The 23,566-nt window shown below is 38.9% G+C and overlaps 2 protein-coding genes and 2 long non-coding RNA genes across 4 annotated transcripts in view; all 4 read left to right on the top strand.

The window, feature by feature from the left end:
* Window positions 1–168: 168 nt before the first annotated feature.
* Window positions 169–18,694, top strand: wdr95 (WD40 repeat domain 95). The gene is made up of 25 exons (XM_034867677.1): window positions 169–460; window positions 2,984–3,262; window positions 4,131–4,216; window positions 4,336–4,428; window positions 4,510–4,555; window positions 4,650–4,696; window positions 5,554–5,671; window positions 5,835–5,904; window positions 6,319–6,559; window positions 6,652–6,757; window positions 8,156–8,307; window positions 8,590–8,692; window positions 8,851–8,957; window positions 9,028–9,107; window positions 9,198–9,252; window positions 9,340–9,385; window positions 9,778–9,837; window positions 13,489–13,651; window positions 13,753–13,848; window positions 13,951–14,009; window positions 14,641–14,773; window positions 14,878–14,917; window positions 15,324–15,412; window positions 17,572–17,756; window positions 18,080–18,694. The coding sequence occupies exons 1-25, from the start codon at window positions 215–217 to the stop codon at window positions 18,089–18,091; spliced, it is 2,712 nt and encodes a 903-aa protein (XP_034723568.1). The 5' UTR covers window positions 169–214; the 3' UTR covers window positions 18,092–18,694.
* On the top strand, window positions 1,640–2,083 carry LOC117941994. Its single transcript, XR_004656031.1, has 3 exons — window positions 1,640–1,698; window positions 1,788–1,871; window positions 2,037–2,083. It is a non-coding gene; the product is annotated as an uncharacterized LOC117941994 (long non-coding RNA).
* Window positions 18,692–18,977, top strand: LOC117941993. Its single transcript, XR_004656029.1, has 2 exons — window positions 18,692–18,734; window positions 18,894–18,977. It is a non-coding gene; the product is annotated as an uncharacterized LOC117941993 (long non-coding RNA).
* Window positions 18,978–23,077: 4,100 nt separating this feature from the next.
* Window positions 23,078–23,566, top strand: part of b3glcta (beta 3-glucosyltransferase a) — a 69,456-nt gene continuing 68,967 nt past the window's right edge. Inside the window, exon 1 of the mRNA XM_034867278.1 lies at window positions 23,078–23,342. Coding sequence (XP_034723169.1) covers window positions 23,279–23,342 — 64 coding nt within the window. The 5' untranslated portion in view covers window positions 23,078–23,278. The remainder of the gene's footprint in view (window positions 23,343–23,566) is intronic.

Genomic DNA, 23,566 nt, shown 5'->3' with positions numbered 1-23,566 from the left:
TTGCACTCCTGAAATGAAATAAATAGATGAGTAGTTAACACTCAAAAAAGTCAGTAACAATGTTGGCTGCCCTGCATCAAGTAATAATAATGATAAACAATGATGATCTTCTGATATACAGTACATTTAATGAGTGCCGAAACAATATGTACAATAACTGCACTACAGGAACAGGGCATGCATTTAATCAAAACAACATCTCAAATCCTCCAGCATGCTCTCTGAACTGTGGAGTGCAGGGGACACGAAGAGAAGCACTTCTGGGCCAGGCTGTCGGGGTAAGAAAATCACAGATGACTCCTCAGCACACAGACGAGTGGGTGTCAGCGAGGACAGACAACAACCGCCTGAATGGTTGATTCGAGAGCTGCTGAGACAGAGCCGGCGGAGACACTCTGTCACACTTGGAGATGAGGTTCAAATCATGGGACGACAACGCAGTAGACTCCGCAGCCTTAAGGTACACAACATGTATTTGAATGTGAACTCAGAAAAGTACATGTGAAATATTTCAACCTATCTCTTTATCTGAAAAGTTGGTAAATTTGGATTATTTTACTGCCATGGTTTTGAACCCTTTGTAATTGAATCTGTATTCTTAAAGTTGCTGCTTTGGGCCTCAAGGTGTCACTAGAGTGCTACATTGGTACACTTACCAGTTTACAGCCTCTTTCCAAAGTGCTTAAACTCGACTGAAGTATATCTCACTCATAAGGTGAACCTTAGAATAAATGTAAGGTAATGTCAAAAGTGACATTTTAAATCATGTTGATGATCAATTTACTTGCAGCATGTGAATGCATCAGGCAGGACAATCTGTCCATGTTTCAGGCCACAATAAAACAAATATAGTTGCCGGGCCAACTACTTAAAAGGACCCCTGTATATTCCAATTAAAGCTTTCAAGCTGACAGGAAGGAAGGAATGATGTAGGAGGCTGGAATTTCAGTTGCAGATGTCAGTCACACTCCTGCTTAATGTAATGAGCAATGTGCCGTGACAGATTAAAAAGAACAGGCTCAGGAGTTCAAAGTTATGCAGTTCCAATTAAGGGATTTGGGAAGCAGTCGAGGTTACGTGAACACTTTCAGTACTTCCATCTCTTTGACTGATAAAACAATTATCTCTGTAATTCAGCAGAGATACCGCGGGGAACCCTTGACTCTACTTACATCTGTGAGGAATTAGGCTGTTTATCCCTATTATTCATTAATGATAGTCTGGTTTGAAGAGTGTCATGGATCAAGGACCTGTTGCTAGGAAACCGTGGCGAATTGTAGAGAGGCCATTAACACCATGAGAGCATGGCCCATCATCAGGCCTTGAGCAAGGATCTCAGAAACATATCATAGCCGGTGATGGCTTGCAGTGACCTTTACAGATGTCAGTCATGAATACTCAGAGGTGGAGCCCTAATCATGTGTGTTGATAATTACAGTCTTAATATCTCCTCTCTAGCACTCTGTGAACTCTGTGAACTGCCTGGTGAGTAGACTGAAAAAAATTGGATGGAGCATTTTTTGCCAGTAAAACTTTATCACTGGTATTATTATGCTATTTTCTCTGAATATTCATTATCAACATGTATTATGGATTGGCTCATGTCATCATCACATAATGTCCTCGTTCTTTCTTTCCAATAAGATTGATGAGGCGATATCACTCGACAACCTCCAGAAACTGAAACTAGCATTTGAGGTACTGTATATACTAAATCTTTTTTTAAATCTCACTGACAGTCTGACTATTCATTTCTGGAAAATTTGATTCTATTTTTCCCGTTAAAGGATTTTGAAGCGGGTGGCTTGAGATCCATTGATGCGAAGAATTTTGGCCGTGTAGTAAAGAAGTGTTTGGGTTTGCCAAAGACAGTAAGACAGTGTGACATTTCTCTTTATATCTTACTCCCTCTCTCTCAGATTCTCACATCCCTGCATTCTCTGTGTCTCACTTCTTTGCAGTTGCCAACAACCTTGCCCTAATAATGTACAATAAATGTCATTGTTCTTTATTCTTTTGTTTTTTGAATTTCACAGAGCAATGCACAGATTCAAGGGTTATTTAAGAAGATTGATTTTTCAGGCCAAGGACGGATTTCATGGGTGAGATGAAATTCATATTTGTTTCCTATGGAGCATGTAGCTCTTTAGTTATGCCACTTCTCATGCATGCTTAAACCAGGAATTTGCAATAAAAACGTTAGGCCACTATGCAATGTGCCAGGGTTATTTTGACAACTGTAATGCAGTAAGGATTTGTAGCAAGTCTAACTGGAACTCACCAGCTTTTCTATTGCCAAGTTGACTGTGCAAGAGCACATTTGTCTTGTATTGACTCAAAGGAGATTGTTTCCCAAGTAATAGTCTGCATTGCTTTCATTCTTGACTCTTAACTTAATGATCTTGTCAGTGTTTTTTCTTCGGCTGGGTAACTAGTCGATTTTAACAGGTTTTATGGATTGTAAAGCTGAAAAATAACTTCCTGGTTTGCAAATTTTAAAAAAGTGATTGGAAGATATTTCCAGTCATCTGGTGTAAAAATTTTGTAATTTGCAGAGTTAATTTTATACCTGCACTCACAAGGGTGCAGTTGTCTGGGTCCCCTGGAGATAGGGGCGACATGTCTGCCTTACTTATCAAAATAGTATTTTTATGCAATAATTGAACATCAATCAAATATGAAATATAAGACAGTGAAGGACCTATCTGTCATAAAGTATGAGGTCTCATACAACAATCTGACTTTAAATAAGATTGGTAAATTGATAAAAGCCTAAAGCAAAAACAGAATTTCTATTTTTGATTGATAGAATTTATGTCTGGATATAGAAGACAATCAAACCTGTGTGTAAACACTCCAACATGATCCCTGATGTCTCCTAGATTGATATGCATAGTTAAAATGTAGGCAACAATAATAATAAAATAAACCGACGCCCTTGCACATATAACCCTGATGACATTTTGGGACTATCAACATGCAGCCTAGTCAGCCTGAACATTACCCATTTAACACAAATTCATGTACGCAGGGCGAGTTCAGCAAACACATGATACAGGAGTACAAAGAGAAGCAGGAAACTGCGAGACGCAGTAAGCAGGTGGCTTTCACCTTGCCAGCCACTATGAAGGCGTTGTGTCATGGCACCCCCATCGTCAACATCCACTCCACCCATGATGGGACCGTCGTAACAGTGCGAGAAGACGGGGTTGTTTGCTACTGGAGCCCTGAACTTAAACCACTGAAGACCAAAACCATGTTTGTATGTGTTTTCACTTTTGGAAATTTTCCTGAACACATTAAAGACATGTCTGGTGTCATTCTATATTTTTGTTATTGTCAACAAATCCCTAGTTTAACATTGCCAAACCAATTACAATCGTTTTGGGCACAGCGACGGTGGCTCTGCAAAATAGTCTCGGGCAAGAACTTGTATTGGTGGAACATTTGCACCTTGCAAAAGAAAACGCAACATAAAAAATTAAATGAAGTTAACTGTTGACACAATACAGTCATGTGAGCTATTTAAATGAGCTAATACATGGTCAAACCTCACTTGAAGGTTGTTGTTGTTTCCCATAGCAAAGAGATTTTGAGAACGGCAACACACAGAGAGCGGAAGGAGAGGGGTAAAACCTGACATTTGGCGCGTAAGCTACATCCCGGATGTCATCCTGGAATTGTCCTTTGCATCCAGACTAGCAAATCCTATATAAAGATCAAAACCAACGTGTGTTACTCAATCTTTCAATACCCTGTCTGTGGCAGTCAAGCCCCAAGCCCACCGGTTTTTACAGAAGACACAGATCTAAAGATACATGTAGTGCAACAATATAGCTCATATTGTAGTTTTTGGACAACAATGGAGGTCTATAGGCCAAACCGCACTTCACCTCTAATATTGTCCATATGTATAGATGGTAATGATGTTTTTTTTTTGTATGTATAGTGATGACAAAGTATCATATCACTGTATTCAGTAAGCTTACTATATTGTATACTGTATTTATTAGCATCTCACAGCTGAAGCTTCACAAATACCTTTTATAGTCTAGAATTGTATTGCATTAAATCTACCTCTACCTATAAAACAATTGTTTGTGACTTATTGATTTGTTCCTATATTACAGAAGGAAGGACCTGCAAATAGGAAGTCAAAGTGGGCAAGTGATTTTACTCTGATGAAAGAGTTCAACAAGCTGATGATCGGCACGGGGTAAAACAACAAATAAAAATGACTTAGGATTTATTGCGTACATTGATTAAGCTTACTCTTACTGCAGGTTCCAGACCATTCTAGCTTTGTTTATTGTGTGTGTCTTGATTATCTTGCAGAGACAGAGAGATCCAACTTTATGAGCTTTCCACTCTGGAGCCTTATTGCCAGATCAATGCACTAGACACTGTGCCTTTGACATTAGACTACGGGTGAGCAACATAACTGCATGTTAACATTTGTTCCAAATGTCACAAAGAGTCACATTAATGGTTTGTTTTTTCCCTCAATAGCTACACTGGCCCTGATAAATGTTGTGTTCTGTATGGAGACATGGAGGTAGGTTCTTTTGTTCAAACCTGATCCAATTCTGAAACAAGAATCATTTATTTTAGTCCAACAGATTAATACTGGCGGAGGTTACTTCTTTCAGGGATGTGTGACTATCATTTTAATATCCTGTGTTGGAGATACCCTCAGGTAATTATGTTTTTCTAATTACTAACTACACACATGCACTCCTATTTCAGTTATTCAATTAGCCCTTATACAAATGTTGAATTCCCTAATGTTCAGATAACATATTGCAATTTTCATATGTTCTTGAAAACATAACAATGTATTGATTAAATCACAAAAATGTAAAATATTGAGGTTTGATAGGCAGATTTCTGGAGCAGTATAAGGAAATATGTGGTTGCCTTTAATCACATTGAGTACTAAAATGTGTCCAATTCAGTAAGAATACTGTTCATTTATTAAGTAGATATTACTGAGAGAATGAATGCTGCTGCATGTTAGATTTTAGCTGTGAAATTCAAATTTATTTAAAACGTTATTAAAGCAAATGCATTGTTTTTTTTAATTCTCCCAGGCTATACTGTACAAACCTTTGGGAATGTGTCATGTAGTATATCAGTTGTTCCAATGAGTCAGTACTTCATCGACTGGTAGATCATTGAATTGCACCAGTATCCTGGCCAATTTCATTTAAAAAGCTATTTCATATTTCTCTTCTTTCAGTTAAATGTGGCACATTTCAATGTATTCACAATGAAAGCACATTCACACAGTATGTGAGATTGATAGACAGATTGTCTCTCACAGTAGGGATTGTGCACTATTTTGGTTATAGCAGATAGTCTATGGAGTCTGAACTACTACTGAAAGGCAGGTTGGCAGTTGACTATAACAGAGACTTCCAAATGTGGTGGAAAATTATACCTTTGCTTACTATATGTGCCCCGCCAATCAAATAAATTAGATGTATTGCACAGGCTTTGTGTCTATGACACAGTTTCAGGCCTGATTGCATGTCTCAACTTCTCTTTTTATAGACTATGGAATAAATTACCAAAGATTGAAAATATGCCCAACATAGCAGTTGACAATGCAGTGCTTTCCCCGAATGTGACATTTGTCAGATGGAAGGTTCATCAGGACTGGGTAACACAGGTGACATTTTACCTTTCCACTTCCCTTACAAAGAAATTAATTTAAGTTTAGCCAAATGGCATATAACAATATCTGCAGAAGTATTACAAATTGTGTTCAATGGTGTGGTATTTTACATCCTGAAACAGACTAGCGAGCAACTAACTCTTCTCTCTAACTGTAGGCAAAATATTTTCAAGGTTTTCAAGCTGTTGTCTCCTCATCCAGTGAAGAACCTTCCTCCCTTGTTATAGGTAAATTAAAAGACCTAAAACACAAACGTATGTCTGTTTTTACATATGCATATTTTCCGTGACTGATTTAAGACTCCAATAAAAAGTTATGAATGTGGAAAATGGTGATAAAAAAGGTATTTGGTCCTTTAACTCTACAGTGTGCATTAATTAAACTGGGTATTGAACATAACTCAGCCTTGTAGGAAAGCTGTGGGGGATGACTCATGATGACTCATATCACAAATTCACCAATCAATACCAGCATGTGTGTCCAGTGTGTGTGTGTGTGTGTGTGTGTGTGTGTGCATGGTTTGCAATGTCCACTTGCCATTTGTTCAGATAATTGCTTACCCTTTCTCCACAAAGCAGGTTTGATCGATGCTCACACACATGGCCTGGCAATAAAATGTTTGTTTTTTTCTTCTTCTTGAGGCTGTGTGATGCCTCTAACAGATGCTGAGCAGCAGCTGGGTGAGATCAGGGAGGCCTGCTATGAAGGTAAGACCAAGAAGGTCCAACTCAGCTGGACTCCACAGCTCCGGGCAACACATGACCAGACCGTTTTCAGCATTTACAAAGGTGTCAAGACCTTTGACCTTTGTCAGAAGCACAGCTTGCTGGTCACTGGAGGCATGGACAGACTCATTCGCATGTGGAACCCACATTTTTCAGGGTGAGGAGAGAAACGTCAGTGGTCTTTCTTCAAGACAAATTAACATGAAATTTAAAGGCCTCCTCCTTTTGATTCTGTTTTTATTTTTTCAGGAACCCAACCGGCATTTTGAAAGGACACTCTGCTCCCATCATCTACCTGTGCATCTTCTCAGAGGACAGTCAGATCTTCTCCGTCTCCATAGACAGAACCGTGAAAGTAATTCATGGCTCATTTTTGTTCCAAAACAGCAGTTCCCAAACTTTTTAGGCAACGCAGTCCTTTCTACATCCTGAGAAGGTTGATGCACCCCAAATCCTTTTTTGGATCTTTTCTTTTTACGGCCAAATTAAATTAATTGGCTATTGACTGCAATTGACTTACATTGCATGCTTTGTATTCAGGTGGCGACATAGATAAGAGGGCTTCACACAGCTTTAAGCCAGAACCTCACTGCGCACCACACACTTTGGCTTTGGCTTTGGGCAATCTCAATCGCCAGTCCAAGTGAAGCCCGGACCCAAATAAGTTTTATCATATTTCCTTTGTTTTCTTCCAGTCTGATGCCCAGTCTCATTGCCTCTTTCCCCTAATTGCCTGGAGGATGAGCATATGTCCTCTTGATTTGCCTGTGCTCTCTGATCCTCCTTTTCGCTCTCTTTCTCTGTCTCCCACTCGGTTTCTTCTACCGGTCTCGTTCCTTCCAGCCTAACGCATCTCTCTTTCTCTCTCCAACAATTCCTCAGTCTCTGTCTTTCTAGCTCCTTTTTCATGACTCATAACTTTAGATGTCCCACCTGACCTGATGTTTCCCTGATTTTAAGCCAGTTATGCAAATTTGCGTAAATGAACTATGTCAGCTAGTAAGCATAGACATAGGTAACGCTACCCTACATGTACATTATTTAAAGACAAGCTGACCGGCAGGAACTGAAGTGCATTTTGGGTACACTTATTTTACACTTGGGTTACACTTTAATTTTAAATTTATAAAGCAAAGTTTGCAATTTTAGGTTTTTTATTTCATGAAAAATGCCACTAAAAAGTATTGGTATAGTTACTACTGTACACCATTACATTTTCCCCTCATGCACCCCCCAGAGGCACCTTAAGCACCCCAAGGGTTGCGCGCACCACACTTTTGGGAATTGCTGTTCTAAATGAACCAAAGAAGTACAACATTCAAATTACTGTAAATGCATTCACCAATGGGAACATTTTAACCAGCTGTAGTGAAAATGAATTTACACAAGTTTTTAGTAAAAGTTTGAGACACATTTTACAGTACTTGAGTTTTAGTTATTTTCACCCATGTATAATCAGTTTATAAAACCTGATGTTTAATTGAAGATTAAACTACAGAATAAATCAGCTCCACCCCAACCAGCTACAATGTTGAAATGCTGCTTACATACGTTATTTATAATGACGCCGTAGTATGATATAACACAGACAGGAGCCATTTTGCATGCTAAGTTTAGTATTTTGAGACTTTAAGTACACGTTATTGCTAATTCTTCTGTACTTCTAATTGTAATGGAGTTGTTTGGTATTGCTTTTGCTTAGGGAAATTAAGTGAAATACTCCTTTTATCGCTGTTCACTGTTCCTGTTTCAGATTTGGGATATTCAAGATCAGTGTTGCCTGTTTACAGCAGACCCCAAAGCCAGCGGGATTCATGGCGACATATCTGCATGCTCGTACTCCTCTGCTCTGAAATCCTTTTACATTGCAGCAGACTGTATGGCTGTGCTCTCCCTGAAGATAAGGTTGGCTGTCGTGCCTTTGTGCTTTATTCATCACATAACCCAATGTACTCTGAAGATATTTTGAAAACATATTCCTCAACTGAACTAATTTAAGAATGATGGTTTGTGAAAGTCTAAAATAAAAAGACTGATGATGCTTTTGAAGATTGGCTATTGAGGGATTAACATCTCATTTTCACCCAAAAGATATAACAACTAAGTTTTTGTTTCTTCGGAAATGACTGCAGCAGTTTATTATTCATCTCCCTTTTTATTGATTTTATTATCTCTTGCCTCTGTAAGGCCACAACTTCACAGTCGTCTGACTGTTTCTCATAATGAGACTGTAATGTGCTGCGGCTACAATGAAGAGTTCCGTCAAGTTGTCAGCTGCACTGAGGGATCTGTGAGTAAATATGTGCTTTACAACATCACACACGCAGATGACCCAACTTCACATTTCCACTGACAAAATGAATCCAGCCTGTGTTACAACAGGAACATAATCATATGTATCTGATGTGTAACAACTGTACAATTAACTCAAAATGTTCCTTGTTTCAGGTCGTAAAAGTCTGGGACTTTGACACTGGGCGTCAGGTTTTCGAGTTTGGAGGCACACACAACCTTTCAGCCATCACATGCATGACTTTTGACCCCAAAGGGAGGAGGTATAGTACATGAAGCAGCTTGTAAATATAATATTTAGCCACTACTTCATGTATGTTATTGTGTTTGCAGACTTGTCACAGGTGGAAGAGATGGCTGTTTAAAGATCTGGAACTTCAACAACGGCCAGTGCCTGAAGACACTAAAGAAGGGTATGTATTGTACATCTTCATTACTTCCTCCAAAAGTTGGAAATACTATACCATCTAATGACTGTTGAAATCTTTCAATCTTTCCTGTAGATGGTGAATGTCAGGAAGTGTGTGACTGCATCTTTCTGCAAGTTCACAGGAATGTGTGAGTAATGATGTGATATTCGCCAAGTGTTCTTGGCTCAGTGTACATTTGAATTCAAGTTGAGCTTGTGCAATTTTTTGTTTGAAGCCATGTGATGTCTGTCGGCCGGGACCGGATGATTGACATTTACCCAGTGAGTACAAAAGACACGAGTTCTTCTAGGTTTTATTTGTCAGTTGTGTGTCAGAAATCCCATTCCAATTATTTCTCCAGTTCCTCCATCCCCCCATCATATCACATACCATTTGTATTTGTCCCCATTGTCATTACCAGCTGAACTCCATTCTGAAATAGCAAAACATCTATACTGATATTTCATGCTGTATATAGCCTGTTTTGAATTTCATTATAACCCAAGAAGAAGTCTTCACATTTTTTGCTGCATGACACTTCTTGTCATTGTCTGGTTAATAAGAATTTGAATGTGCTACAATGATTTTTTTTACTAGCAATGTTTCTGATCCAAACATTACAAAATGTATTGACATTGAGATGTTGTCTGACTGTGCATCTGTATTTTGTCAGGACATAACTGAGGACGTTCATCATGTCCAGAGGCCGCAGCCTTCGTGGCAGGATGATCTGGTGATTAATGAACAGACAATTGTCTTGACAATAAATTTGAGAATAGATGTTCATGCCGACCAAAATAATAAGGTAGGCCACTGCAGAGCAGTGGGCTCCGGCTGAGAGTTAGGATTCCCCCTGTGCCATTCATTTCAGGCACATGAGATAACAGCGGTAGAAACATTGGATAGATCCAATCGTTACTTTTTCCATTTCTAAAAAGCACAGCTCTCTGTATTTATAGTGACAAGAGGACAAATGTGTGGTTTTTTGTTGTTTGTGAACTTAATGCATGATCACAAACACATCAGGCGAGTGAGCTCTGTAGTGTATCAAATACCACTGTTTTCATTTGGTTACTACTGTGTATTTTCATTTATTAAAATTATTTTTAGAAAATTTTCATTTTTCTAGTGATGAAAAGTAATGAAGTATTTTGACTTAAGTGCAACTTTAAGGAATTTCAGGTACTTCACCTAAGAATGACCACTTTATGTTACCTTGTAGTTCCCCTCCACTACATTTCAGAGACAAATCTTTTTTTTTTTACTACATTTTATGACAGCGGTGATTACAAGGATCCAGATTTTACATTTAAAGACATTTCATGATGCATTTATAAAGCCAGTAGTTTATAAAATATTTTAAAAAGCTCTGCAGTACACCATTTAAACACCCATCATTGTGCATCATGCAGAGGTGCTTGGCAAGTTCTGTCTGGCTCTGCCTCAGTCAGTGGTGCACCTTCAGGTCTGTAAAGATAAAGCGTACCTGCTGGTCGTATGTTCATATTACACAGACACACGGAGGACACTGTAGCCTTTGGTCCAATGATTCGATTTTTGCTGATTTGCTAGAAATCTCAGAGAGAGATAGGTAACGAAGTCTCCCTGATCTCTACCCTACTGTCAAGCATCGCCTGCAGATTTCTTTCTTTTTAACTCAAGCATGTTACCCCATCCCTTTTATTCTCCCTGGGTCCCATTTCTCTCAGGTTTCAGCATTTCTATTACAAACTGTGACATGTTTTAGTTTCTTTCTATCTTTCTGAACCCATGTGGCATATATACTAATTTATATAGTTTAATATAGAATATTTTCTCCTAAACACATCATTAGTGATGCCCTCACATTACATAAGCTTGATAAGTTTTTTGCTTTGTCTAATCCCACTGCAGCCAAGCTTTGGCCTGTCAGAATACCTGTCATTTGTGCAGGCTCTGCTCCAGAGAGTCTGAGCTCTCGCTGAAATTTAAAGACGCTTTTTATTAGAGATGGTCCGATACCATTTTTTGCTCCCTGATGCTGATTCTGATACCTGAACCTGCGTATCGGCCAATAACAAATACTGATCTGATACCTGTGTGTCATATATTTTATTATGTTTTAACAGCTGTAGACTACTATCCCTGTATGGATGTGAAACTATTTCTATCTGTGTGTCGGTCTGGCTCAAGTTAAATTCTCAAACAATGAATGCCACAGAAATTTCTTTTTTTATCCAGTTTGACAGTCAGTTATAACGAAAAAGAACATAAATAAACTACCTTAACACAGATTTTCTTTAGGGCTTTATTACTTGGTATCGGATTGGTGCATGAAGTCCAGCAAATGCCCTCTGCACTCCCCCAGTAGTGTCTCATAGGTTAAGCACAATATTTTTCCCCTGCAGCAACACATCTTCCACAAACAGCACCTTAAGAAATGCAGATGATTAGATCATCAAAAATGTCACAGTTTAGTAATCCAAGGCATGTCAGATAGCTGCTAACACCATTGGTATTCTTTAGGAATTCTATTTCTCATCATTGAGGATCTATATTTGGTGAATTGTGAAAGAAAAGACTAATTTGATGTGGCTGCCCAACCTTTAGACTATAGTTATAGTATATATAACAACTATGCTGTATCAATAAGCAAGACTCTCCAGCAATCCTAAAAGCTCTGTGAGATTGTACTAAGGCAGGGGGGCTTTGAGCTAAATGCTAACGTGCATTAGCATGCTGACGTTTAGCTGGTGCTTACAAAGTTTACAAAGCTCACCATCTTAGTTTAGCATTGTGACATTTAACATTTTCTAATTATCAGTAATGAATGCAGGTTAATGCTCTTAAAACTGTCCCTTTAGTCCTCAATAATTTTTTCATAGACTAGAGTTCCTTTACTTGATTTTACCAGTATAAAGTGGGCGACCTCTGACAGCAGGGTAGTTCTCTCTCTACATGAGCTGTAGGAGGAAAATTGATTCTATTGCTGTATGATCCATTGTACAAAGTGTGGCTGAGTTCCCTTCCATCTCTGTCATTATGGCTGGAGGTTACACTTACCCCCAAAGAGGCCCATTAACAGAGCAGAAATAATGCATTACAGAGGCTAGTAAGGAACGTGACCCTTTTGATTATCTACAGAGCCAGTCTTGGAATTGTTTTTCATTAATGGTCTGCAGGAGGAAGATCAATGTGTTGTTCTGTAGATTTAAGTGTCTTTCCCCTCTCCTCTGTTTCTCCAGATGGTCAGTGTTGTGTTGCATCTCATTAATATTTTAAAACATTCAGCCGTTCAGCTAAAAGTTTTTGCTTGGTCTTTGCATTTATTTGCATATATTGCACAGTAGTAATCAGTGCCTATGTCAAAATTGCCTTTGCCTTTTCAGATTTTTGTACAGTTTAAAGTTGCACAATATTGACAAAATGTGATATTGCAATATTGATTATGAATATTGCAATTTCCAGATTAATTTGGATATTTTTAAACGTATGGAAAATGACTTTTTTATGGGAAAACATGTCACAGTGCATGCATGTACAGTATAAAAATGATAAATAAAGAGCATGTCTACAGAACAGGACATATTAGAAACAATAGGAATGGGCATAATTATCGCAAAACGTTCAATATATTATGTGATATTGCGATAACTATATTGAGTCAATATATCATGCACCCCTAGTGCAGTTTCTTGTTGGCAGCATTGCTCCGCGGAACTTATTCCTGTTGAGTTCAGTGAAAGAAAAACATACTGTAAAGCACAAGATGGATTGCTTTGTATCAATGTGAAATACAGTGGCAGGAGTCATGTTTGGCTCGTTTGAGATCCAAACAGTCAATTCAAAATGTGTGACACACTTTGCCAGAGTGCTGTAAGACAAGGCAAGACTTCAATGAAACTTCTTTGACATTCATACACAATCAAAACAATGTTCACCCACGAATATCCCAGCTGTTGAATTAGACTCCTTGGCTCTTTATAGGCATCTCCTTGAAGTTTTGGTGCATACCTCTTCCTGCTTGTTCTGTGTGATGTGCAAACTCCTTGATCATTTCTTTAATTGGTATGGTTAAAATAGTGGGAAATATGCTATTTAGCTTTCAATTCCCTTTTTGCACAGACCAAAGAAACAAGATATGTTAATTAGTGAGCTTTAGAGGTGCTAGCTTTTTTCCATAGGGTTCTTAAGAAGTATTTCTTTTGGTTTTGAAACTTTGTACTTTCCTTGCCAGTGTATGTGTGTATTTGTGGTTGAAAACATGCGGAAGTGATAGAAAGTGTAATACACTATATCTTTTTTACATACAAACAATGACAATAATCTTTCATACATTGGAAACTAATGGAAATAAAACTACTGTGATTGAACTATTGATTTTCTTATCTTTGTCTTTCCTCAGAAAAATGGCCATAAGGATGACATCCTTTGTGTGGCGCAGTGCCCCCCATCGCTCATCGCCACCAGCAGCTATGATGGAGAGATAATAGTGTGGAATGTGGTGTCTGGAAGTATACAGTGTCGGTTTGTCAGCCCTCTGCTAGTTGAACACCAAAATGTCGAAGGTGATGTTAAAAGCAAAGCAAATGGCAAATATAGTCAATAAAACCTCTGATGTGTTCAGAACATTGCATCTGTTTGATGTTTTTTTTTGTCTGCTACACAGGACTGGACACAAGTGTTCCAAGCATCATTTTCCTAAAGAACTCCAAGTTGCAGCACTTTTCCTCGGCTACAGCTCTGCTGTCGTCTGGAGCCGTGGGTCAGTGTTAATAACAGCGCTGATTACAGTGCATGATTGCATTTTACAACCTTTCACAATGTATTTCAATACACTGTTAATTATTTATTTTCTCTTTTTAAGGTTGCTTAAATCTCTGGAACGTGCTCAGTGGAGGAAAATTTATGGGCAGCTTCAAAGCTGTAAGATATTTAACTCAACATTTCTTGTTTCTTAGTTTCCCTGTTCTTACTTTTTTACCTTCAAAATGGCTGATTAAACAATATAATGTGCACAGTTTACTTTTTTTAACAACTAGCAGGTAACTGCCTTGCAGCTACACAATGCAAAGCAGGGACTCTTAATATTAGAAGGTGGGTGAACATGGGGGCATGAAGCTAAAATACTGTAAAATGTGCTGAAATCCTCCATAAGAAAGCAAAAATTGTGTTTTGAGGCTATCGAACATACGATGTTAATATTTTTCACAAAAGACACAAAAAACCTTAAGACAACATTTTTGCTTTGCTATTCTAACCCACTTGCATTTTGTTACCTAGCAACAATGGCTCTTAACCATTTCAAGGTGCTTTTATTTGCTTTTCAAGTATTTTTGTTCCTTGATGATTAGTTTCTACAATTTGTTTGCCAGACATAAGGTATTTTGTATGGAGTGGAATCTGGGCATATGTATTAAGTCTGTCTGCAGGGAGCGTAGCAGTTAGTCAGCCATAGCCAAATAATGAATAGAAATAGTTACCATGTCAGTGCGATGACTCAAAAGCACTTAAACATTTCATTCTTTTTTCCATTTAATTATTATTTATTTTGCAGTCTCGATACCAACAAAAGATTACAAAACTGGCTAAAACAGACAAGGACATGCTGCTGTACGCTGCTGACCGAATTGGTTACATCTACGTTTACAACATGGAGAAGTTTGCCCCTGCACAAAAATCACCTAGAGGTTAGCTACATAATTTTCTTTCCATTGACTGAAATATGAAGAATAAACGATAAGATACTGCCATCAGAACTGCAAAATGACATTGTCTTTTCACATTCACTCAGCTGAACATTTCTGGCGTGCCCACACCAGCAGAATTACTGGGTATGTAAAATACACAACATGTTTTATAACAGTCACATATGTATCTTGTCTTATGTTTCAAATTGTTGGGTAACTGCAGTCAAATTAAACAATTAGACTTTGGGGTAAACTTTTAGCTTTGTATTGTACTTAAAAGTCCCCGTGGGTACATCCTTAGTGGAACCAATCCTTCCCACACTGAGGTGTCGTGGCAGCAGGAGCAGCAGAACTTCCTTCTGCTGCAGTACAGACAAACAAAGTATAGTAGAAACTGTGTGTGGGAAGGTCTTAAACAGACGAGCCGTATAGGCGAGATGCTGCCTGGGGTGCATCTGCCATCAGACATATCAACAGAGTGGATGATTTAGAGTGTTCTGCCAGAAATGCCTTCTCTCATTTCATCTCATGTCTCTTTATTCTGGTCCAGTCTGCAGATTGTTGACAATGATCAAGTGGTGCTTACCTCATCCGCTGACTACACTGTGCGCCTTTGGAGTGCACATGGAGAATTCATTGGTTGGTGTCATTTTGGATCTGTCAATCCTTCTTTCCAGACATTAATAATGTTCTTGCAAACCACATTAATCTTGAGCATGGTGCAGTGCTCAAGGTGGAAATGCTGTTATTTGTAGGCATGTTCCTTTCAGTGTGACGGTACACATGGCATGATTAACCCACTAAGGGTATAAATTAGCTGAGGCCCCTAATGGTACCTCCTTCCTCCCACTCTGCACTGCCACCTCCATCAAGTAGGCTACAGTGCACACAGCAGACTACAACTTACTTACTGTATATTTGGCTTAGAGCGCTATTAAACAATTACTCATGTTACTACACTTCGTGGCTCTAGGTTTACAGTGTGGAAGTTACATTTTGGTTATCACACAAACAAAGTTAGGAATATAAACAATGTAAGTACAATGTTAGATAAATGATTAAATGTGTTAAGATCGTTGACTGTATGTTATTACGATTTTTAAATAGGCCATTTAATCAGGTGGAGATGCAGGACCTAGATACCATAAATACCATAACATTGTAAGCAACAAACAAACATTTAAAATAATTACCACTTACCCAATGACACAGTGAACCTCGGGATTTCAGGAGCCGTATAGTTCAACAGGAAGTTCCACTTCTCCAGCTGTTTGTGCTAAGCCAAGCTTGCTGTCTGTAGCTTCATATTTAAAGGGGCGCTATGCAATTTTGGCAATTTGTTGTTTTTGTTTGCAGGTTTCTCTATAGAGCAAATCCTAACAGCTTCGGAATAGATATTTGGCAACACTGTTGTAAAAAACTCGTTGGCGACTCCCCCTCCCTTCCATCTTCTCCCTCTGGTCATGTGCACTTTTTTTCAAAGACGCCGGTGAAAGCACGGAGCCATGCCCACTGAGGTAGACAGCTAGTAAGCCCGTAACAGCGATCATAAAAAAAACCTTTACAGACAATAGCAAACATCCTGATGTCACAATAACAAGGAATAGAAAGATTAAACAGAGTTTATTCCAAAGACACTTAAGATATATACAGTAAGTGCAACAGCAATAACACCAGGTCAGCATCAGATTTGCAGGCTTCTATTTGTCTAAGTTGTCGCCGTTCTGAAAACGCAGGTGCGATATACACTCCTGTCTGACTCCTCCCTCAGTCAGTCTGCCATTTCCTCTTTTTCTGTTCCTTGGACAATGCTTTCCTAGCTTTTTGCTTCTTTTTTTGCCACCACAGCCATGAAAATAGTGTGAAAAACTCCATCGCTACCTTGTTCTTATAGCTAGCCGGGTTCCTGAATGTGTTCAGTGCCGTAGAGCAATTGGTTACATCACAGGACATGATATCATGCTATCTCGCCGGCTCAAAGTTGCAATGGTGGTTTTTCTGCTCACAGGCGCTAGGGGGGAGCAAGACGACCACCATTCAACTCGCAAAAAGTCATGTAACCATTCCGATGACTCCGAAGCTGTCCAGTTACGGTAAATTAAGTTTAAAAAACGGCATAGTTCCCCCTTTAATGTACAACCTACAGAGAGTGGTATCAATCTTCTCATCCAACTCTTGTATTTCCCAAAACTATTCCTTAAATCAGCTGTCACTGACCTCGTTGGTAGTCCAGCCTTGGCGTACATCCACTACAACTCTTCTCTAAATGCTTTTTAATAACCAAGAGAAGAGTGTGATCCCATTTTGAGACTTCCGCTTTTTTGAAAAACTGCATCCATAGCTTCTACAAGATAACTGGGACAAAAGCAGATCAGTTTAATTTGTGTATGACCCTTTTTTTTCTTTGTACAGTAATGATCCGTTTTTTTGTAGACGATCGTGAGCTTCTATCTTGAAATTTGAACAACTTTTTAAGAAATAGTAGCTTGTAAGGAAATGCCATTGATTGTTTTTATGTACCAATGTGGACTGTATCTGACAATAACCTGCTAAAAAAATAATTTGGCTTTTTTTTTCAACACTTTGAAAATAAAGCTTCAGTGTCCCTGTGTGTCTGTGGGTAACCCATTCTCACGGCAGTTCGTGAAATTATGGGGTGTACTGCAGATAAATGATTTCAAACGGATTTAGACATTGTGACATTTTAAGAAGCCACAGCTTTGACTCTCGTCACATTCCTTCAGCACCATGCCGTGCAATTTGGAAAAACATTGAAAAGGAAAATGCTTTGTCCACAGGGACCTTTGGGCAGCCTGAGAGATGGAGCGTCCACATCCCCTCCTCGTGGAAACATCCTGATGTCCCCTACCAGGTTCTGATTGATCCTCTGAGTATGCCTGATCATGAAATTCTCAATGTAAAAACACGTCTTTCTGATGCCAACGACCCTGACAAGACTGGGGCTCATCGAGGTGAACTAAAGGTGAGATGTATTTCTTTCCTAATCATTATCTGGGCAGTGTAACCTACATTATGTATGTGTCTCTCTCTGTCTCTCCCCACTCCAAATGTGGAACTGAACTGCTCTTTGCCTACTCCTCTTGCGGCATCATTGCAGTCAGAGACACTCAGTAAGCTGAGACTTTCCCCAACATCCATCAGCCACACACATTGAGGAAGATTAAAAGTACATTTTTTCCAGAGACAGGCTGAGTTATAACCATTACGTCAGCAAAGACTACTGTGGATGAGTCTTCCACCAGACTCATCTAAAAAAGAGTGAGTGTATCTTCTTTTGCATTTCAGGCTCTGTCATGAAACTGTCAGGCATACTAACAAGCTATCGAACCACTGGGCTCTGAAAGGCTTTCATGCTGTGGAGCCACCAAACACCAGTGTAAGACCTGACCTCTTATAAGCAGCACTGAGGAACTGCAGTCAACTAAATACCATGAAACAGTATTGATCACAATTAGGGGGCTGGATCATTACAGCATATACTTTCGTAAAGACCAAGCAAGGAAAATTTTGAAAGTATGAAATAATAGTGAGAATGTGGGCTTCATGTAATCATACGCGTTTCTAGCTTTTTCAACAACAGATCATGGGAAGTCAATCAATGAAATGAGGATTGCAACATTAAGGGGCTTTGAACAGAAGAGGAAAAGTATTGAACTGAGTACTAAATAAATCTAAATTGCTTTTTTGGAGTGCTTTTAGACAAATCAATACAAACTTTGTCATTAAAGCATAACTCTCGCCAAAATGGAACCTAGGTTTTTTTTGTGACTACACCTGAGCCAACTTTCGTTTGAAAGCATAATTAGGACTTTTAAGATTCACCGTATTATAGTTTTTTGGTCAAATGGTCTTTTGAACGGGAGTGCAAGGGGCTCTTGCATCACAATCAACATTTTTAAAACACTAAGAAGGCTCAACACAACATGAAACTTTGCTCCAAGTTTAAGGGTCTCTACACATAAATTCCAGCATTGAGAACATTGTTTGTGTACACAAAGTTTACCAAAAAGAAAGGTTTTAAAAACTCACTGTAGCTGTCCAGTTGCCGTCCATCTCAAAGCAAGTCAAAAATAGTCGAGGGAAGATAGTAAAGATGGAGAGCTCCTAAAGCTTAGCTTCATATAAATGCACGGATAATTTGTTGATTTGTCTTTAGTAAAAAACAATAATGACCTTGTAGTTGTAAAAAGGAGCCTCATATAAGAATGACATTTCCTCCTATGGAGTCCGTTTATTCGCAATCGCAGATTGACTCTTTTTGTCTGGCAAAGATGCCTGCGAGCTAGACTGAGTAAACCCTGCCCACTCTGCCGCCATATTGATTTCTCCCTGCAGCTCGGTCTGGAAACCTGCACGTTTAATTCTCCCGCTTCAGTTCACAATTTTGTGGGAACCAATCACAAACTGGCTTATCTACCTGGCGCACTACTGGAGGGTTTAAAACGATGACGCTAGAGAAGCAACAAAGCAGCTTCTTGTTTACATTCAACGTAGCGGCCATTGAACGCCACAGAAGCGTAGCAACCCGTTGATGCTTCTGTCTCTTCTATGTTACCCGGATCGTTGGTCTGATTGGTTAAAGGACTATCCAATTGCGTCCAGAGTCGTTTAAACTCGGCCCGTTGGTCACGCCTCTTGTGCAGAGAAAATACAGAGCAGACTCCGCAGACCAACCCTCAATCTCAAATCTATTGATCTTGACTTGGTCTGGGAATAGCCAGACTAGCTGCGAGCTTAAACAACAACAGCTACATGAATTGTTCAAAACCTTTCTTTATAGTAAACTCTGTATATACAAACAATGTTCTTAATGCTCAAGTTTATGTGTAGAGCCCCTGGTGATACTTTGGGCAACGTTTTATGTTGTGTCAAACCTTCTTTGTGTCTTAAAAATGTGTAATTTTGATGCTATCATAGAAGTGCCTTTAGCACTCCCATTCAAAAGGCTATTTGACAAAAAATCGAGAATGCAGGAAATCTTAAAAGTTGCGCTTTCGTCCTAATTATGCTTCTAAACGAAAGTTTGACTCGGGTACGTACAAATTTGGTGACTAGCTAGTGAACACAATGGAGCATTTAGAAGCTGAAAAGCCAAATATATTTCCCTAAGGAGTTGGTGGAAAGTTGAACTTTCATTCAGTCACAAACAAGACTACAAGTAAATGCTTATGTTAGCCTGCTGGATTTGTAAATTGGCAGCATGTAGTCGCAAAAACTTTAACCTGATAATTATTCTGTGTTGTTTAAATATTTTTTTCATTTTCCCTATAAAAACGTATGCATTTAACAACAACAAGAACAATAGGTAATGCAGGTTTCAATGTCGAAAATCCTTTTGTTTTTAATAATTCTTTAACTTTTTTTATCAAAGAGTAACTGAGATAAAGATATTACTTTTCAGCTATCTAGACCTGAATCTGAAAAAATTAGAGTATTAGAGGAAAACGAATACATATCACATCCCTTTCTAGTTCGCATAATACCTAATACTTTTTCTTCAAGATATGATGTATTATCTGTGTATTTAATGTATCACCAACGATCTTGTGAAGGTGCTCAGGCATACATTGTATTAGTAATAAAAGTCTGCATACTGTCAAATTTGTCATCCTTACATTTTTCATTTACACATGATAAACATTATGTAAGGCCATTGTTTTAGCTGTTCGCTACCTGCTTTATAACTTTAAAGAAGTGAGAGAGCTATCTGAGGCTGGAGTTAAACACCAATATACAAAAGGGACAAAGTACCTTGTGGTAATTGAGAGTGTATACAAAAATAGCTGTGCATTTTAGATATAAGCTGGTTGGGAGTGAGCCATACTGTATGAGTGCAGACTTGTTTGTGCAAGCAAATAAACTGTGACATAAATAACAAAAAAGGGAATGAGCCATATTGTGCAGTGCGTTCATACAATTCCATTTTGTGCACTCCCTCATGTAATCACTTTGATGTTTATATTTTGATAGGACACCGTTCATAGAATTCAAACCCCACAGAAAACCTGCAATTTATCTTCTACACACACAGAGTAATAATAAGTATCCCAGGGTAGGTTATACACACCAGATGTATTTTTTCATTACAGAAGCCATTAGCACTACCATATAACTTTATTAAGCTTGTAGATTCAAAGAAGTGGTAGGTCTGAATTATTCAGGAATGCTCAGTGAACATAAGCACCTATAGAGGGAAGGAGAGAATGGTTATTTTGAAAGTGTAGGACAGAAATATCCTGGGTGGGAAGCATCCCAATTATAGGTCCAGACTATCCACAAATCCACGCATTTTAGTTACACTCAGGCTATAAAAAGAGTGTGATGTTGAAGTGAAAACTTACTCAAGGACATTAAAAATATTCAATTTTCATACGTATCCATGTTGAGACAAAACATAGCTGCTTCAGTGACAGTGAACTGCAGAGACAATCTCTTCACTGTCCACAAATGTGCCCTTTCATTTACTTTCCCTGGAGACAAAAATCCAGGATGATTTTTTTTGTTTTTAGCCGTGGAATAGACTTGTTCATAGTCACAAATCTGGACAGATATGTCAAAGTGCATTTGAATAAATGCTGCCTTCCCAGGATGTGCTGTTTCTACAATGCAGATTACAGAAAAACTGTGAAAATGGAACGCCCATGTTGTCAAATGTGGCATTTATGGGGATCAGAACACATATATTCTTTCAACTATATACAATTACAATTAGACCATGTTTTCATTTTCAGTATTTGTTGGAACTTAAATTGTTGCACATCGCACTGGAGTTTTCAATAAACTACTGTAAGTAAAGCATCCTTACAGACAGTATTGCTTAATTAAAATAAAGTGATTATACTTTATACACAAGATAACATAATATATGACAGACAGTAGGCATGTTTTAATGTGTATTTCCTATCATTTAAAAGCAAAAAAGCCACCGCTGTGATCAGGGCTGAGACATTTCTCTCATTTCTGCAGGATCATTAAGCCGTCAGCTTCATTACTGCTCTCAGAAAACCATTCCCTTCAAATGATGCATAACTGAGCAAAACTGTGACTAGTAATTCAGTAAGCATATTTACATGCCCACTACACTTGCGTGGCTGTTTTCAGTTAATGTGGTTAAGTAGGCCACTGTTCAGGTTGCTGGGAATAAATTATGTAGCCACACTGTAATAACAATGCTAGATGTGGTCCCACTCTAAGAAGTGCAACTTAACTCAAAAGAAAGGGAAACAGATATCCTGAGAAGAGGTAATGAGGCTAAATAAGTGCTGTCTGAAGACACCTTTCAGAAGACACCAGGGGGTTTGTAGGGGTCTTGCTCTTAATAATTTCCGTAGACACAAGTTCTTTTTCAAAAACCGAGACACTTTTTAAATATCTGGGTCAAAAAAGGGTCGATAAGATGTTCCCTGTGGCTCCTCCAAGAGCACAGTATCCCACCGAGCATGTTTCTGACTGGAAGACACTGAGGTTAAATCATTCAAGCTGGTCTCTACTAAACAGAGGGTATCACTGTCAGGGACATGACTTGTGAGCCCTGACTGACATTTTTCACAACAGACAGTTTGACTTTGCAAAAAGAGCACAGGTGTTATATAACAGCACTTACTGGTAGACCTAAGTGGAATGGAGCCATTGTTAATGAATGCAATAAGTTACTCTTGTGCCTTTCCATGCTAGTTCTACACAATTTAGAGGAGGACATTATATTACACTGATTGATTCTGGTAGCAACCTATGTTTGTTTAGCAGTGTGGTCTTTGAAACAGCATTTAGATCATGCCGTGATATTAAATACACATGTCAGCTAGCTCAGCTAATTGAGAAAATGAAATGAAATTGAAATGAAAATGAAAAGAAATTATTTGGGGAGGTGGGTTGAGCTTCTATTAGTTGGTGGATGGAAAATACATCTACACTTTGGCAATCAGTTGATAGATTAAGTCACTTTTTAAACAAAGGCCACAAATTGGTTGCAGTTTTTCAATTGTGATGTTGGGGTGCTTTGCTCGGTTTTACATCACAACAGCCTTTAATTCAAAAACAAGACAACAAAATGTCACAACGATTGTTTCAGTTTTTTTTGTGTGAATACTTTTTAATCAAGCGATTAATCGACATAGTCATCGTTAATGAAAAATAATCCATAACTCTGAAATCTTGGCTATGGCCCTGTAATTAAAGCTATCAATGTAAAAATTGGAGTTCTGAACGTACCGCGCAGCTTTGACCAGTACTTTCACCACAGCACTTGAAGGCAGCAGCAGTAGCAGCAGCTCGTGCTAGCTGAGCTCAGTGAGCTCTTCCCGCCAGCAGAGCGCGTCCCTGCGCCTCGTTCAGAAAATGGGGATGCCTCCGAGCAGAGCACACAAACACACTCCCCGCTTTCCGTGAAACTGTGATAAGGAAAAGCCCTGTTGTTTTTGGTCAGAAAGCCCATGCACTGCGAGCTTTCTCCACCACCTCCACTGCTCCCAGGACTCTCCCAGGATGCTGTCGAACAACCCTCACATCGGGCACCAAGTGGCAGGCTGCTTGCTTCTCCTCTCCCTCTGTAAGTCCTCACTTTACTTTCTAATCCTAATGTCGGCGGGGGGCTCGGACCATACAGCTGTTAGGGACGTGGTGACACCCTTAACAGTGAACAGTTGGTGCTGTTTTAAAAAGGGTGAAGCTTGGGTTTGTAAAGAAGCGACCGCGTAGCGCTGAGTACAGCAGCTTCGAGTAGACCGAAGAATACAGAGTTGCGAGTGTGTCCCAGAAGTGTTTGAGAAGTGC

The sequence above is a fragment of the Etheostoma cragini genome, chromosome 3, assembly GCF_013103735.1.
Source record: "Etheostoma cragini isolate CJK2018 chromosome 3, CSU_Ecrag_1.0, whole genome shotgun sequence".
Classification (NCBI taxonomy): Eukaryota; Metazoa; Chordata; class Actinopteri; order Perciformes; family Percidae; genus Etheostoma; species Etheostoma cragini.
Note: the sequence above shows the minus strand (reverse complement) of the source record. Positions and strands in the feature narration are given on the sequence as shown.

Coding starts and splice junctions, on each gene's coding strand:
- wdr95 (XM_034867677.1), top strand. CDS start 215: ATGCTCTCTGAACTGTGGAGTGCAGGGGACACGAAGAGAAGCACTTCT. Junction 4,217..4,335: donor AAGCTGATGATCGGCACGGG/GTAAAACAACAA, acceptor ATTATCTTGCAG/AGACAGAGAGATCCAACTTT. Junction 6,758..8,155: donor CCATAGACAGAACCGTGAAA/GTAATTCATGGC, acceptor TTCCTGTTTCAG/ATTTGGGATATTCAAGATCA.